We start from the raw sequence: 16,251 nt of genomic DNA on the forward strand, positions 1-16,251 counted from the left end.
TGCACAAAGAATTCTGTAGCATCAACGGCGTTTGTTCCCCGCGAGGGTCCAAGAACAGCCACCACACAATGTGCTTTCTTCTTTCATATTTTCACCGAGGAAAAAAAAAATCCTTTTTTTCTTCTCCAATGATGCTCATTTTACTTTCAAATAGGTAGCATTGAGAAAAATTGTAGCCTGAAAGGGTACTGAAAGCAGAGGTATACTGGGAATTTTCCCATGCCACTCGCTGCACACATTTCCATTACCTCCTACTTGCTCGCGTGCTCTAGTTCTAAGCTTCATGCTTCCACAGGTTCAGCCAACATCATCGCCAACTCGCCCGGAAACAATTCCGATGTTCTGCGCAAGCTTCATTCGACGGCGCTATTGACCGACGGATCAGATAACTTTAATGACTTTTGACGTGACCCACGAGCCACATGGAGCGAGATCGGCACGCTCTCCCGGTCTCGAGGACAGTTCCAGGTTTGCTCCCCATCCTGGCTTCCTTCGGATATACATGCCGCTAATGGAAGCTATTAGGTCAAGCTGGTCAGCGCCAGGCGCCCAACACGAGGTTCAACCCGTCCTGCAAGCTAGAGTATCAGCCTTGGTTGGCCTTGCGCGCTCGGTGTCGCCAGCTTTGGCGGCTAGAGAACGATTCCACCGAGTCTAGTCGTCGAAAAAAAACGAAGTTTTGCTGCTTTCCTCGGCCTCCGTGCGCCACATGCCAAGATCGCAATCACTTTCCATCGAACCAATAGTTCCAGACATGGCCTCAAAAGAACCCTCAAAAGCTGGCCGTAAGGCTATAAATATGACGAAGCATCCCGTCATTCTCCAACATACGTTGTTGATGTTATACAACTCCTCAGAAACAGCGAAACATCGGCTCTCAGAAAATTAACCATGGTTCAAGTGGTTCTCCCGGCGCTCATCCCAGACATACCCAAGGTCTACGATGTCTACTTCAACGCCTTTCAGAACGACCAAATGGGAAGGATTATGCTCGAGATCCTCTTTCCCGGAGTGATCGACGACGAGTTCAAGAAAGCACACGCTGCCGGAACACTGGCCTACTGGCATACCAGCGGGTCCCAATACACTTTCAAATGTGTTGATACGAGCACTGGAGAGATCATTGGCATGGCCCTCGGCGATGTCTACCTATCAGAGCGATCAGAGGAGGAGCGGAAGAACCACGGGGTACCCTGGCTCATAGGAGAGCAACGCGAGAGAGCGGAAAAGATTCTGAATCCGTTATGGGAGGTGAGGGAAAGACTGTTTGGGGGCAAACGCTACATCTGTAAGTCAATTTATCCATGTTGGGTCCACATGTTCAGCCTCAGCTGTTGGCGATGTTGCATGCCAAGCGAAACAACTTTCCCACTAATGACATTCGAACTTTTGTTAGATTGCCACGTTATCGGCATCGACCCGAGGCATCAAGGACGCAAGGCCGGCGCCTTGCTCGTGCAATGGGGACTGGATCTGGGTGAGAGGGCAGGCCTGCCCGTCTATTTCGAATCGTCCCCTTCGACAGTCGGCTTGTACAAGAAGATGGGCTTTGAGCTGCTGGATGAAAAGATTATACATAAAGCCGAGGTCCTAGGGACGGAGGAAGACATCGAGGTCCCTCTTATGATCAAAATGCCGTCTCTTGCCGGAGGAATGAGCTTCGCAGAGTGGAAGTCCAAGGGATATCCCGAGTTTGGAGGCTCGGATCTTGCACCAAAACTGGCATAGACGGTGTAGGTTGTTGGCATTAATAATTCATTTTCTCATGGCCGGAGTTTAGATGTACTCTCAGATAGAATAATACTCCCTTGTGTTGCATTTGGCTCTCAAAATTGGAAACAAAATACGGCACCTACTAACAACCTGTACGAGGACATCAGCTGCCAAGTATAGATGGATGCGCGATTATCAGATCATCTGATAAATTTTTTTGGCCCACACTTGATCAAAAACATCCCTGAAGTCGCATCTCTAGCGTCAGACCAGTGACCAAGGACTGCTCTATCGGCCGCTTGGCAGCCCGAGCTCCTGCAAGCCATCCATGGCTTTAACAAGAATATTCACATGTGCTTCGAGGAGCTCCGACTCGGACTCGGACAAGGCCGTCCGGAGATGGCGACACGCGATTTTCGGCATTTTCACCCCTTCCACTCGCCTCGAGGTTGCATGAAGACAATGGCAGCGCCGTGAAATTTTTGCCATCTTCTTTTCTGACCTTCTTGACGAGATACCACACAAGTATCTGCGATTGGGGTCACAATGCTGGAAAAAGCAAGACTGTACACAAAGATTGTGGGTTATACCCTCTACGTTATCTGGGCAGAGCTACGACTTGCTCTCGGAGCCGCCATCGTGCGACGACAAGCCTCCTGGTTTGGGTCTTTAGGAGCAGAGGAAAGGACTCGCAATATCGTCATCGTCGGTGCTTCTTTTGCAGGTTACCGTGTGGCTCAAATCGTTGCGAAAGCCTTGCCTCCACGAAGCCCGTATCGAGTCGTCGTCATCGAGCCAAACAGCCATTTTCAGTTTACTTGGGTGCTTCCGAGATTTTGCGTTGTTCAAGGCCACGAGCACAAGGCTTTCATTCCTTATGGGGGATATCTGAAAGGGGCCATAGAGGGTTCATACCGCTGGGTGAAGGACAGGGTCACCGACATTGATCGCACGTCTGTGAAGCTGCAGGACAGCGGCGAGGTGATCCCATACGAATTCCTTGTCATTGCTACGGGAGCAGGGGTCAAAGATGGCCTTCCATCGCGAGTCAATGCTACAGAAAAGCTACAGGGGATGAAGCTCCTGCAGGGGATGCAAAAAGGAATCGAAGCAGCCAACACGGTCGTCGTCGTTGGAGGAGGCGCCGCTGGAGTCGAAGTCGCCACAGATGCCAAGGCCCTCTATCCAGAAAAGCACATCATCTTGGTCCACTCAAGGCCGGCGGTGATGCATCGTTTTGGCAAAGGCCTCCAAAAAGCTGCGCGAGAAGGCCTTGAACGACTAGGCGTGGAACTTATCCTCGAAGACCGCGTTGTGGAGGAAGATGCGGCTTCGGGAACAGTGACCCTGAAATCTGGCCGAAAGATCTCCTACGATTTCTATGTATTCTTACCTGATGTCTTCCAATTTTTCCGTTGTTCCAACTAATCAGTTACGATAGATGAACTGTGCCGGACAAAGGCCACTCTCCGACGTGATTGCCAACCTTTCTCCCAACTCGATCTCGTCCACGGGGCACATCAAAGTCAAGCCAACCCTTCAAATAGACGATGATTCTCTGCCGAATGTCTACACATGCGGTGATGTTGCCGATACCAAGACTCCGAATCCAAACTCTCGATCAGGTACGCGTCAAGCAACTATTGTGGCGGAAAATATTCTCCTTGCAGTTGCCGGCAAGAAGCCGCGCCACATCTACAAGAACTACTGGGTAGATGGGATAATTAAATTGACTCTGGGACTGGTATGTTATGGTTTTGAACTTAATCCTCACTCTCTTTTCCAATTGCTAAAATAGGGGCTTGATAGGATCGATCAGTCACCCACCTTGGAGATGGAATTTCCGAGCTACTCTTTTCATCAAAAGAAACGGACGAGGCTCTCATGTCTGCCATGTGCTGGTCGCGCATGGGAGAGAAGCCATTTGAAGACACATACATGGATGATCACGCAGCTGAGGTGGAGGCAGATTCCAGCAAGGTATGATATTCCAGACCCGGAGCCCTGGGAGTTGTAGGTTTCTTCCATCAAGAATTATACTGGAGGGAGTAATAGAATATATCTTTGTGCATTTCGCTACGAGCTCTTGAAATAGAGTTCAAATTGCTATGATGATGTAAACAAATACACCATAGTCATTCTCGCGACATAATCATTTCGCTTTCAGTGGAACTTGGCGACCCAAACATCCATAGTCCACGACTTCTTCAATCCAAAAGTGTCCAAAACTCCAATAACGCCATCTCTAGCAGATCGCAAAAGCGCCTTGACCTTTGGGTCCTCAACGTTCTTCTCAATTTCATCCAAAAATTTAGGACTATTGACAGTTCCCGTCTCCCAGTGGCCATCCAAGAGTCCCTCATCTGGCACCACAATGGCCTCTTCATCAAGAACCCAACCATTCTCCTTTGAAGCGTCGGTGATGGCGCCGGGGCTGGAGAGACAGCGGATGTTGGCCATGCTGTTTTTGTTGTGTGCCTCGAGGGTGGCTCGGGCCACCGAAGCAAGGACGTGTGGCAGGGCATTCGTCTGCGTCGCCTTGAGGGCGTATTCCGCGATGAGGAGAGACTTGGCTCGCCCCCTCAAGGCGCCCAGCATCTTGGTGAGCGTGGCAGGCGAATCAAAGTACCAGATGCAGTGGGCAAAGACGACGTAGTCCCACGACTTGTCAGCATTCTCAGCCAGGTAGTCGATCGGATCGGCAAAGTTCCACGAGATACGGTCGCCGACCACGCCGACCAAGAGATGCTCTTGGGCCTGAGCAAGTGTCCAGGGAGATCCGTACTCTGGCGGACCAGGGTCTACGGCATCAACATGGCCAGTGGGCCCGACGGCTTCGGCCAAGACCGCAGTAGTTGTGCCTTGACCACATCCGATCTCGAGGACGCGGCTGCCTGGCGGAATCTGCCAGAAGTTGATGAGGTTGACGCGATGTTCGGCCTGGCTAATCTCCAGCTCCAAATGGCCTGGGAAATCTGGCGAGATGATGTGATATTTTGCAACTGTGGCCGCGGCCGTCGCCGGCATGGGCTCAAAGGAAGCGGAAGAAGACATTTTGGGATGTTGATTCGATGGAGAGCTTTCTGCGAGATTGTGTCTTCATCTTCTTCTATTATATCCCAATTTTCTGCTCCAGCCTCGTTCTCTCGCGTCAATATTTTCCTCTTTCATCTGTCGTTGAACTGTCTCGTCTCAGCATGCTTCCCCTATTCCCTTGTTAGTAATGTTACTAATGATCATGACTGTGAGTCATGTCCTGGATATCCCGCCTTCAATTGAGATCCCGCACCGAGTCGAGGTCGGATTAGTGATACCCCGCGCTACTATCTCTCGATCTCGAGTCCCTTCTGGCTCTAGTTCCAGCTTAGCACAGTCATCGATTCTGCCAGAACGGGCTAACGTTACAAAAGGACTTTTGGCTGACGAGAGTTGAAAATGGCCTGCACAACCTTTGACTCACAGATCCATACCTCGAATATTCATACGACGTTGGACCATTCTGAAAAGATGCGCCAAGTTCCCGCTGGAGAAACAGTACGGGAAATTATGACCGTGGAGGCCAGGCCCGTTGTGGCAGGACATAAGCAAAAAGGGACTGGTTGCAAGAATGAATCATTCTGCTTATCTGGTGGATCTCTCGATTGAAGAGTCACATAGACAAATTAATGGCTATCCATCTCCCATTATCATAACCCATCACCACATTGTACCTCTGCACTTGATAATATCAGCATCGGACAAATCTGAGTGCTGCTCCCCACAGCTTCCTTGTGGAGTTGCCAAGTGCGTGCTTTGATGCGTTGAGCATTAGGTGATACCTCCGAGCTCTGTTAGATAGATGCATACATTTCCCAAGACTAATGGAGATATCTCAAGATATTGTTCGAAACAATTCCCGCAGCATACGCGTCACCATTTCCTCAGGTTCAGCGTTTGGTTGTAGATCCATGCCTCATGACCTTGAAGTTCCAGTATCATCATGAGGATATTTATGCGCCGAGCCTCCCTCTCGAGTAAGCAAGCACCCAAAAATAATTGCGCAATTGCTTCGAGCCCTTCTAAAAGGTAGTCTGCAACTTGGGGTAGTCTTCTGCATGAACCTTCAAGTCCGCGTAGATTGCCGCAGAGTGATCTCCCGACAGCTGATGCATTCGCTTCAGGTCTTTCTCTTCCAGTTCCTCCATCTCCTCAAGGGGCTCTTGTTTTGGTGCCTTCTCGTCGTCGTCTTGAACCTCTAGGGCTTTCTTGATCCCAGATGACTCTCCAATAAGTAGAACTTGAGCATTGTCGTGGTCAAGGTGATTCGGCCGAGATGGAATCCACCTCAAGTCTCGGAATTCCTCAAGGATCCTGCATAGCTAGATTAGCATTAATTTGTCATCGGAGAATAACAGAGTAGCGCATACTCTTTGGGATATTCTGGTCCTTTGGGCAGACGGGCAGAAGCCGGTGCTGGATACCTTGGGTTCTTGGTGCTGATGATGAAACTTCCTTGTTCCTTCACTCCAAGGTCTTTCTGTACCTCACCGAGCTTCTCCGGAATGGTAATCATGTACGCAAGATGGCTCGCTCGCCCAGTAGTCGTTATAGCGTAAACACCTTCGCCTATTGGTGTGGCTGCTGGAGTGTGCCTGGTGCCTTTTGTCTTGGTCTCGTACGCCTCACCAGCGAGAAACTGGCCCTTGATTTCATCATACGATGCCCCAGACTTCTCTACAAACGCCATGAAACGATCTCTGCCACTGGTTGGGAGCACTTTCTTTGGTAGAATGAGGATTCGCGAGGTTCCAGCATCCGAAAGTGGCCCTTCGCTCAGCTTTGCGTCGTGTGGAATTGGCCTCAGAATAATAAACGTTCTCGCAATATCTCCCACTTCCTCTGGTCTCTCGACATCCACGCGTCCTCGCATAAAGAAATAGATGATGCCCTTTTCGAGAATACTCGAGGGAACATCTGTGTCTGATTTGGGCGTAGACTTTGCGTCATCTTCAGATTTAACATCAGCCTTGGAATCTTCCATCTCTTGCTTCACGTCTTGATGAGCGCTTTGTTTTTCCTCCTTGCCATTTTCGTTGGTTTCATCGAGAGACGTTTCTGTTTTGATCTTGGTTCGCTTTGCATCTGGATTTTCCACCTCGGTTTTGTGCTTGTCGCCAGCCGAAACTTGTTGACATTGGTCCTGATCTGTGGGTTTATCTGCCATTTTAGAATACTTTCGATCAGTCACGGATGCTTGGATTGTTTTGGGTGTTGAGAAGGCAAGTTGCGTACCACTGAAGTAATTGCTGGAAGCTGTCTAGAAATACGACCAGCATTGGCATGTGATGTCATCCACCTGTCATGATGAAAATGCCAATAATCAGTGACCGCGGAAAAAAATTCTAAAAAGGAATCGCCAGTAATGTTAATAGAGTTTTGGCATGGAATTGACCGAATGCGGGCTGTTTTGTTAGAAGCAAAATTGCAGCGCTTTGCGTCCACACTCGGAAGCGCGTTTCGAAGATGAAAGCGTGTCGTTGCTTGAGAGACAACAACGAACTGCCTCGTCTTATTTTCTGCAAGCTGTCTCCAGTTTACGTCGTGCGTATTGAGCCCTGGGATTTAATATCGATTAACGCATATTTCCAGCAAGTCGGAGTCATCTACATGTCAACATCAGTTTGTTTTCTAATCTCCACTAGCTCTGTCAATCGAGGCTCGAGGCTTTGTTCTTGGTTTATTATTCCACCCAATACAATAGATGCATGCTGCATTCAACCTAGGGTAGCTTTGTCCAGAGACGATAGTCTTGCACGCAATGGTTACACTCCAGATAGTCGGGCTTCCGAAGTCTCGAGAAACAACGTACCCATCGTTTGCAAAGCCAATAGTCTGGTCTGGTTATTTTCGTATTCTCAAGAGCAGCAAAATTAGATGACGAAGTTGTGTTTCCAATCCAAGAGACTCTTCTCTTGTTCAATATACATTCTGTAATTCGAGATTCGATCTATATATCCCATCCTTCGTGTACTTGCTCCATGGGCCATATCGTCCACTCAGTGAAGCCAACAATTGCCGTCTGGATCATGAATTGGATTATGGCCAGGCGTGTAGAAAATCTGATTCAAATCTCATTACAGAATGAAGACATCCGAATGAATTGTTTGGCCAGATATTGTGGGCGTATCCCGGCGTTTGCACCTCTACATGCCTGAATACGATATTATTCCTTCAATGGGACAGGGACTGTGGACTCTGTCACTTACTGATCAGCTGTATTGTATTTAACAGAGGACAGCAACTGACGCTCTGAAATATTTTTATCCTCGAAACGCCTTTTCTCCTGCGTAACATTCAGTCACAAATTTCCTATAATCATCTTTGAATACCTGCCTAAAGAAGGCCGCCAACGTCACGATGAGCTCTACAGGCGCATTTTCGTTGTCAACAGCTCACTATCCCACCGACTCACCCGGCCGACAATTTCTTGGGGAGTTTTTTAGCATATTCGATTCGATTTCGGCTTTTCGGCAACGACCTTTCTCTATCTCGCATATGCTTTACGCCTCGACGGACTTTTTTTACGATGACGACGATGAACCAATTTCGGCGGCTGATCAGATTATACTTCTCTAGCAAAGAAGTATGGAGGCCAGCCACGTCGAACGAGAGGTGGAAGACGTGATCGAGGATGACATGACGGACGTGGATGGGTGCCTGCACCTGCAGTTCTTGTCGACTTTGCGAGTCACCAGGAACGAGGGAATTGTCGTCAAAATTCGACAGCTGATTCTGATGAAAGTGAGCTCTCAAAGGAACATTTTCGGCCGACTATGCCTCCAAGAGATGCATACCACCACCCTCCTAGTGGAAACGTATCCCGAAGGGGATGAAATAGGAGAACCGATGGAGGAAGAGGATATGTAGGGGCTGAATATTTTGTCATGCTTGGGGGTTTCGCACGGGAACATGATGAACAGAAGCAGGGGTTTTTCTTCTTCTTTGATACAGTTGCCATTTTTCTGGCTGGAGGATTTTCGAGTGGAAAGTTGGTTGTCCAGTCGTATTGCACCATCTTTTCAGATTTCTTCATGGATCAGACTCTGAGTTTTACTGTGGTTCAAACTGGACCCATTGGCAGAGAATAAAATACCAATAAATTCCCATTCACCCTTTTCGCCGTGCGTAGGCCTTTGAACGCGTGACGATGCACTGTTTTGAACGTCGCTCAAAATAGGACAGGTGGCTACATGTAGGATTATGGCATAGAAACTGGCATTTTGAACCATTTCTTTCCTCTCGCGTTTTTCCTTCCTTCGTTGTTCAACAGCGACGTTGTTTTCTTTGTCCGGCTGTTTCGCTGTGGTCACGGTCCCTTGGGGAAAATCCACGAACTTTGTCAAACAGGTATCCCCAATCTTTCCTTTGTGCCAAGGTTTCTGCAGTATTTAAACATCACCTGCCGTCCTCTCCATTTATCTGATGGCACAGCTACGGAGAGGCTCCCAGCTCTGCCCAGTTCATGTCCCCAAGTCGGAGAGGATACGAGAGACGGCTCCCCTGTTTCCCCAGATTTGCGGGAGGTTTGTTGCACCATTTTGGAGTTTGGAGAGTATCTCAACGTTTCCCATACAGTCAAGAGGGCCTGCTATTCGTTTTATGGCATCCCCGGCCTCTACTCCAGCCTTATCATTTTCTTTCCACCTATCCAGTTTGGATACTAATGCCTTGCTTTCCAGACAGATCCAGATTTCGCGAACATCACGCTCGACCAGACATAAGGCTCCATCCTCCGAAGCTCGCAACGAATGCAGCGCCGATCCGATTCCTCCCTAAATGAAGCAGACATCCTCCAAGATTCACGACGAAATTTCCGATCGACGATGAAATTTCGCCCGAGTTACAGTACATGACATATATTTTTTCTATCTATACTTTCTCTAAGCCCCAGAATCTCTAGTAATCATGACTCGGCTCTGGAAAGGGGATTGTATCTAAATTTAGGGAATATATGGGCAGTGCGACATCTCCAGTCTCCATGGCACGAAAGGAAATAAACTAGAAATTTTGCCTGGCTTTCTTTTGCCCCCTTTGGCGAAAATTCTCTCGTCATTTCGTCCAAGTTGTGAAAGATTTAGCTCGAATTCGTCATTCTAAGGCGTCTCCTTCTGTGAAGTTATCCTCGAGATAAATTCGCTCCAGTGAATAGATTAGCGATCTAAAAGTCCCTCCTCCGCCACTACTGAGTAATTCGTAGAACTTGGTCCATGAGCAACTGGTCATCTTGACTCTAGGGTCTCATAGCAAAATCTTCAGTTCCAGCTCTCCCTTATACGCCCAAGTGACAGACTCTTGTGCAAGCCTACTCTACGATCTCGTATCACGTCGACTCGGCTGACGAGTGCGATCTGAAGCATTGAAAATCAGCAGTAATCGGCCATGGTCAGCGGAAGGATTTGTCAAGATTCCACAGTTAGAAGCCAGAATCATAGACAGCAGACAGAGGAAGTAGCGGATCGGGGCGTCGACGACGCAAAAACAACAGAAATACCCCCGAGCCTGGCATTTGGTGCCGTATGGAGCAGAAACAAAGTGGTTTGACTAAATGACGAAGCTATCGCAAAAGCGACTTCAGGCCTCCATCTTTCCAGCGATCCTTCCTTTTCTCTCGACTCGTGGCCCTCTTTTTGACCCTTAGAAGTGTCCATATGGGCCTCAAGCCTTGCATCTGCCCTTGGCCAGCTTGGTCGACGGAGAATTCGCATCATAGCATCGCTACGCCATCGTTTGGATCTAGAGAGTCTACGCATAGCTATAGGAACATTTCGCCATCTTGATCTTGATCTTGATCTTGATCTTGAATCGCGTTCGTAGTTCTTCCCAAATATCGAAGACTGTACCCGAGAATTCCAGATGGCTCAGTCGCTTGGCTGGTACAGAGAAACACCACAGATGGCGCTGTCGTCGAAGCAGGGTGGTGAAGAGGAATGGAAATAACTATCATAGCGACCGTGAAATCTCTCTAGAAGTGTTCTTCTCTGCAAAGAACAGCGTCTTTGTCCTTGTCTGAAGAGATCGAGGAGATGGGCGGAGCGGATTTTGGTTCTGGACTTCGCCATTTCCAAGTGCCACAAAGCCCTTCTTCGCTCGGACGGTGGTGCAGGCATACAACAACAGATTCAATATCCTTCATTTCTCTACTAGATAGTATCTCAGCTATCTGACATCGTACTCTATGCTTGCTCTCTGTCCACAAAGCAAATCCAGTTCTCAAGAGGGCCGTACTGCCTGAACTCCTCCGCTCAAAACTTCGCCACCATCAAAACAAAACATCGCCAGTTACTGCCGCCAGCAAGCCAGATTTTGAAGTGAGATTCTCTTCTTCAAGTCAAGGCATATAGCCTCGAACTCAATGAAAAAAAAAAAGATACCCTCATGTGTGGGAGATCATCACGACCAAGCGACTTATAGCTTCCGTAGAAGAGGGTTCCATCGCACTTGGTTTCAGACGATTCCCTCAGAAAGGCTAGCAAACCGGAGTTCGCGTTTGCCGATCTTGTTGGGATCTCCCATGCAGGACTGCCACCTCTGCATTGAATCATCGGGTAGAAGCACCGACCTCCGTGAGAAGATCCGCCTTGAGGACAAGACGGGCTGTGCATGAAGAAGAAGAAAAGAGGAAAAAGAAAGAAAAGGTTGGAGGGGGAGAGGAGAGGTTTAAGTAGTAGGGGGTGGGCCCCTCCCAGATTACTCCTCACGTGAGCTCCTCAGGCTGCAACAGCTGATCTGGCAACGAAGTGAGGGCAGTGACGTCGATTTGTTTTGTTTTTCTGTGATCCGATTTATGATTGGAGAGATTCGGTTTGTCTGCAGCAAGTACTTTGGTACCAGAGTTGTGATTGTGTGTTGATATTCCATCCATGGTGTTCTTTGCGATTCCGTTGGCCTCGAGGCTGTTCGTTTGGTGGTGAGGCCCCCCGCGGCACCCCTCTGAATGTGCAGTGCAGGAGACCTCAGCAGTCGGCACATCTCGACACTCATCTTGGTGTTGATGGTGATGCTCTTTGATTTTGCGTAGTTGTCTTCTTGGTCGAGTGCAATTTCTATTTCTCCCCTGAGATTGTAGCCCCTGAATATCACGAACTGTAATATCATTGCACTTTTGCCTGAAGTCATGTCCATGTTCTATATACTATTCTGCTTCTACTTTGCTGTGCATCAATTGTTGATATCGTGATATCACGATGGAGTGGTGATTGGGGAGTTTTGGTGGAGTGCCGCTGTGCTCTGTCCAGCACCGTTTGTCCTCTCCTTTGGCAACAGACCTGAACCAATTTATTTGTTCAATAATATCTGTAGAATTTGTACGACAGTCTCGTATTCTGCTAATCTGCCTCTCCATTTCTTTGCTTGTGTTGCTTTGCCGTTGTTATCAAACAATCCTGTGGTAAATCAGAGGTGAGGCATGTGCTCTTCTGTCTACTGTCTCCCTACAGGCCCTATCCCCCCTGAAGCCCCCTTCTGTAGTATCTCCCACCTAGATTTGATCCCAAACCTGAATGTGGTTTTTCTCTGTCCTTTCGGTTTTCCTTGTTGTCATCTCTTTACGCATTAGTGTTCGCCTGCGAGTCTCTCTCTTCCTCCTCCTCTTCGTATCGAGTCTTGGTTCTCTGCCGTTGCTTCATTCCTCTTGCATTCACACGCTGCCATGTTGCAAACACTTCTTTTTGCTTAACTATTCTGCACCAAATACGAGTCTTCCATCGCCGTTCTACCTGCACATCTTCTATCTGGAGCTTTCTCGTAATCCCTTCCCTGGCCCTTGAGTCTTCCACGTTGGATCTCTCTTTATTTTTCCCTCCCTTTTCGCCATGACCATGCTTCTAGATATACCACTTTTGATGTTGCATAAAAGATATCGATCAAAGGTTTGTTCAGTGGTCACCATCTTTCAGCGTTGAATGGTATTGATGCCTTGATGGCAATAGGTCCAGGTTCATTACAAGCCGAAATTTCGACCGCCCTCGTTTCAACAAGCAATTGTCTTGAGTATCGCGTAAAAGTACACGGGTGACGGTCTTGCCAATGGTCTTTGTCCGTTCGTCAAAGGGTTTCCCGGGTCCCTTGAAATCGGTGAGCTTTGATTGTCCCATTTCTGTTTCGCGTATCCAAAAGTCTAATCAACTTTGACTAGCAAACAGTGCTCTCGTTGAAAGTGACCGAAGAGATCTTTGGAATCCTCGATTGAGAACTTCGGGGGCGATAGGAAGGACGACTTCTCTATCTCGCCCACTTTCCATCGATTACCATATCCCCTGACACCAACATCGAACGAAAACAAAATCTTTTTCCACTTCGCGTGGCGCCATCTCACCCAGAGAAGCAGCCGGCGTGACAGGAGGCCAATCGAGGCCAAGGTTCATCCGGTACGAGGAAGCCGGTCGCAACGCGTTCCAGTGGCTACTCGAACATTGAAGAGCTTGGATATGATCGTACGTGTGGGAATATTGGAGAAGCAGGGGCAGCTGGAGGTCTATTGAGGCCAGAGCTTTTTTTTTTTCTCGCGCTCGCGCACAGAAGGTGTCGTCTCTCATCAGCGGTAGACATGAATTTGCTTCCAGTCCTGTGCGAAATTGCCACGGCAGCAATAGAGAAGGCCATGTTAAGGTTTACATCTGTAGATCTCTCATCTGTTGCTTTATTGTCTGTTTCAAAATCCCGATCTCTCTTCTCTGCGTATCATGTCTCATTGCTCGATCCAAATCTATCCATCTACTCGAGAGTAAGCGTCGACTATTGAATGATTTTGGGAAACAACAGATCTCCTCCCATGATATCTTGAGGCGGGGCCGTTTGGAAACAACAAAGAAATAAACAGTTTCTTAAATGTATTCATGTTTAGAACATGGTTCAGCTATCGTCATGTTTGTTCAGCTTTATTGTTAAATTTGTAGACAAGGGGGATCACGGTGGGTGACCCTTGTAGCATTAATCTTCGGAAGGAGAGAAAATGAAGGCAACGTCCCTCTAATCAATTTCCCCCAAGCGAAAATACTTCTTTCAGTAATACAATTCTAGTGGGGAGATGATTCGGTTCCGGCTTCAGCTCTGCCAAGGCTTCTCTTCCATACCATTGCCACAATTCAATCTTCCACAGTAGGGTAGCAGTCAAATGCATCAAGAGAACCTGTTTCGCAACAAACCGTTCCGAAGAGCTCCTGAGCAGAAATTCAAGTCGTATTTTGAAATTTAAGTAGTCAAATAAACCTGACCGTTTGCACTTTTCCCGCCATTTGGACTGTTGTGTTCAAGGTTGTTGTGCTCAGTCTTCTTCAACACCCATCCTTCACGCATCAGCACCATCAATCCTCAGCAGTCAAAAACACCACCAGAGCCCCGCGAACGTAGCCTATACACCAAAAGGGCCCCAGAAACAACAACCTCTCAAGCCCGTCGAGTTTCTCGACTCGGGCGCTCTTTGACGGCCGCGATGAAGTTTCTTCTTCATTCTCATTTCCCAGCGGGCCATGTCTACCCAATGCAGGCCGTTGCCCAAGCCCTCGTGCATCGCGGCCACGAAGTTGTTTGGCTGGCCAGTGCGGAACACAAGCATCGCGTTCTAGCCACTGGAGCAATCTTTGTTGAGACTCGAGCCATCGCCGTGATTGACGCATCATTTCAAAGCGAGAATTCTACAGGCCTTCTCGACCGCCAGTTTAGTCGACACGCGATGCGTCTCCTGGCTCAAGTTGCCGACTATCGAGCTATCTTGGCCGACTTCGCCGCCGACGCACTCCTTGTCGATGTCTTCCCTGGTGGCGCCCGCGCTCTCTACGAACTTGGCGAAATCCCCGTATATGCGACTCTTGGGGTGATTCCATTCTACACTTCAGGGCCTGCAGCTCCTATGCCGGTGTCGGGAATGCCGCCTCCTGCTTCGTGGCTGGGTCTGGCTATGAATGGAATCTTACAGCTCTTTGACCAATGGGTTCTACTCCCTTTGTTCTTGGCTCCTGTGCTTAATGAGCAGAGACTCAAACTTGGATTGAAAATACTTCCATATGGAGAGCCGCCAGAGTCCTTTCAATACAGCCCCTTTCTTCACATTCAAGCTTCATGCTCCACTCTCGAGTTTTCTCTGGATCCCAACTCAGAGCAGCACAAGAAGATAACCTACGTCGGCCCATTGGTGTGCACAGATCCGAATGCAGAGATACAGCTTCCCTCTTGGTGGGAGGATGCAGTGTCACATTCACGAGTTGTTGGAATCACTCAAGGGACGCTTGCTACGGACCCTACTTCGTTAATCATACCTTCAGTTCAGGCGCTCAAGGACGACCCGACCTTTCTCCTCATCGTGGTGTCACCGCACTCGCAAAAGATTGAGGCACAAGTGGGATTTTCAGCCAATGTCCGTTATGCAGACTGGCTACCTTACTACCTCCTACTCCCGCGGTTGAGTCTGTTGATCACCAATGGCGGCTATGGAAGCATAACTCAGGCGCTATCTCATGGAGTTCCTCTCCTTTGCGCCGGTCAATCGGAAGACAAAAAAGACACAGCCGCTCGGGTAACTTGGTGCGGTGCCGGTATCGACCTTAGAACGGACAATCCGACACTCAGCCAAGTCAGAACGGCTGCCACAGAGGTCCTTTCAGACGGGAGCTATGCATTGAGAGCAAAGCTTTTGGGCAAAGAACTTACGAAGGCGGGAGGTGCACGAAAAGCTGCAGAGTCACTGGAAAAGCTGGTTAGGGGCACGGCAACCGAAAGTGAGGATTCTGCAGATGAATGATGTTTTGATATTTGGGTTTCCGCAATACTCCCATCATCTGGGGTTTGCCATTTGCGCGAGTTATTCTAGAGTATGTCATTCTAGATTATGATGCTAAGATGTTAGATATGGACCGAATGATGATAACGTTGTTATGAAGATAGAGAATACAGAGCATCAAGATTCCGAAAAAAAAAATCCTACAACTGACCAGTATGGACCATCGAATTGAATAGGGCAAGACAATACAAGAGTCTCGTTCAAAACTGTTCATTATTTGTTACCTTCAGCAACCAAGATACGTTGTACAAAATTAGCAACGGTACACAATGAAGAACAATGCACATCGCTGACATTTTTGTGAATAAATAGAACCCGCCACGGCCAACCCAACACCGTTCCAACAGCAAATCGACGGCCGATGCTAAAGGATATCAACACTTAGTACATACAAGAAGATAGCACAGCGTGACAGCTGATGCTATAGAAATAGGAGGATATAGATCAGGACCATCGCCGCCAAATCGAAGACCGCATGACGGACAAGAGAAGCTCTCAGCGAACGACACGCAAGCAACGGATGGGGTCAATCCTTATTTCGACTAAACATATAGAGAGGAAGCGAATAAAGCTTTCCGATGCAACATTATTCAGGATATTTGTGGCGCCCAAAGAAGCAGAAATGAATAGAAGAGGCAGCTACGAATGTCGGTGTGCTCATCGATCAAGATGATTATGGTATCATTTTACATATATATACGGGTACATGCTAGCATATCATCATC

At 48.2% G+C, this 16,251-nt stretch overlaps 6 protein-coding genes across 6 annotated transcripts; 4 read left to right on the forward strand and 2 right to left on the reverse strand.

The window, feature by feature from the left end:
* Positions 1-891: 891 nt before the first annotated feature.
* Triagg1_5707 (uncharacterized protein) lies at positions 892-1,728 on the forward strand (the record flags this gene model as incomplete). Its single annotated transcript, XM_062900251.1, has 2 exons — positions 892-1,288; positions 1,397-1,728. 2 exons carry the CDS (start codon positions 892-894, stop codon positions 1,726-1,728), a joined length of 729 nt encoding a protein of 242 aa, XP_062755220.1.
* Positions 1,729-2,259: 531 nt separating this feature from the next.
* Triagg1_5708 (uncharacterized protein) lies at positions 2,260-3,699 on the forward strand (the record flags this gene model as incomplete). The annotated part of the gene is made up of 3 exons (XM_062900253.1): positions 2,260-3,096; positions 3,155-3,457; positions 3,523-3,699. 3 exons carry the CDS (start codon positions 2,260-2,262, stop codon positions 3,697-3,699), a joined length of 1,317 nt encoding a protein of 438 aa, XP_062755221.1.
* A 177-nt stretch (positions 3,700-3,876) lies between these two features.
* Triagg1_5709 (uncharacterized protein) lies at positions 3,877-4,767 on the reverse strand (the record flags this gene model as incomplete). Its single annotated transcript, XM_062900254.1, has 1 exon — positions 3,877-4,767. The coding sequence occupies one exon, from the start codon at positions 4,765-4,767 to the stop codon at positions 3,877-3,879; it is 891 nt and encodes a 296-aa protein (XP_062755222.1).
* Positions 4,768-5,771: 1,004 nt separating this feature from the next.
* On the reverse strand, positions 5,772-6,916 carry Triagg1_5710 (uncharacterized protein; the record flags this gene model as incomplete). Its single annotated transcript, XM_062900255.1, has 2 exons — positions 5,772-6,063; positions 6,120-6,916. 2 exons carry the CDS (start codon positions 6,914-6,916, stop codon positions 5,772-5,774), a joined length of 1,089 nt encoding a protein of 362 aa, XP_062755223.1.
* A 1,421-nt stretch (positions 6,917-8,337) lies between these two features.
* On the forward strand, positions 8,338-8,619 carry Triagg1_5711 (uncharacterized protein; the record flags this gene model as incomplete). Its single annotated transcript, XM_062900256.1, has 1 exon — positions 8,338-8,619. The coding sequence occupies one exon, from the start codon at positions 8,338-8,340 to the stop codon at positions 8,617-8,619; it is 282 nt and encodes a 93-aa protein (XP_062755224.1).
* A 5,611-nt stretch (positions 8,620-14,230) lies between these two features.
* On the forward strand, positions 14,231-15,487 carry Triagg1_5712 (CAZyme family GT1; the record flags this gene model as incomplete). The annotated part of the gene is made up of 1 exon (XM_062900257.1): positions 14,231-15,487. One exon carries the CDS (start codon positions 14,231-14,233, stop codon positions 15,485-15,487), a length of 1,257 nt encoding a protein of 418 aa, XP_062755225.1.
* Between the last annotated feature and the right edge of the window lie 764 nt (positions 15,488-16,251).

The sequence above is a fragment of the Trichoderma aggressivum genome, assembly GCF_033847375.1.
Source record: "Trichoderma aggressivum f. europaeum strain CBS 100526 chromosome Unknown scaffold_021, whole genome shotgun sequence".
In the NCBI taxonomy this organism is placed as follows: domain Eukaryota; kingdom Fungi; phylum Ascomycota; class Sordariomycetes; order Hypocreales; family Hypocreaceae; genus Trichoderma; species Trichoderma aggressivum.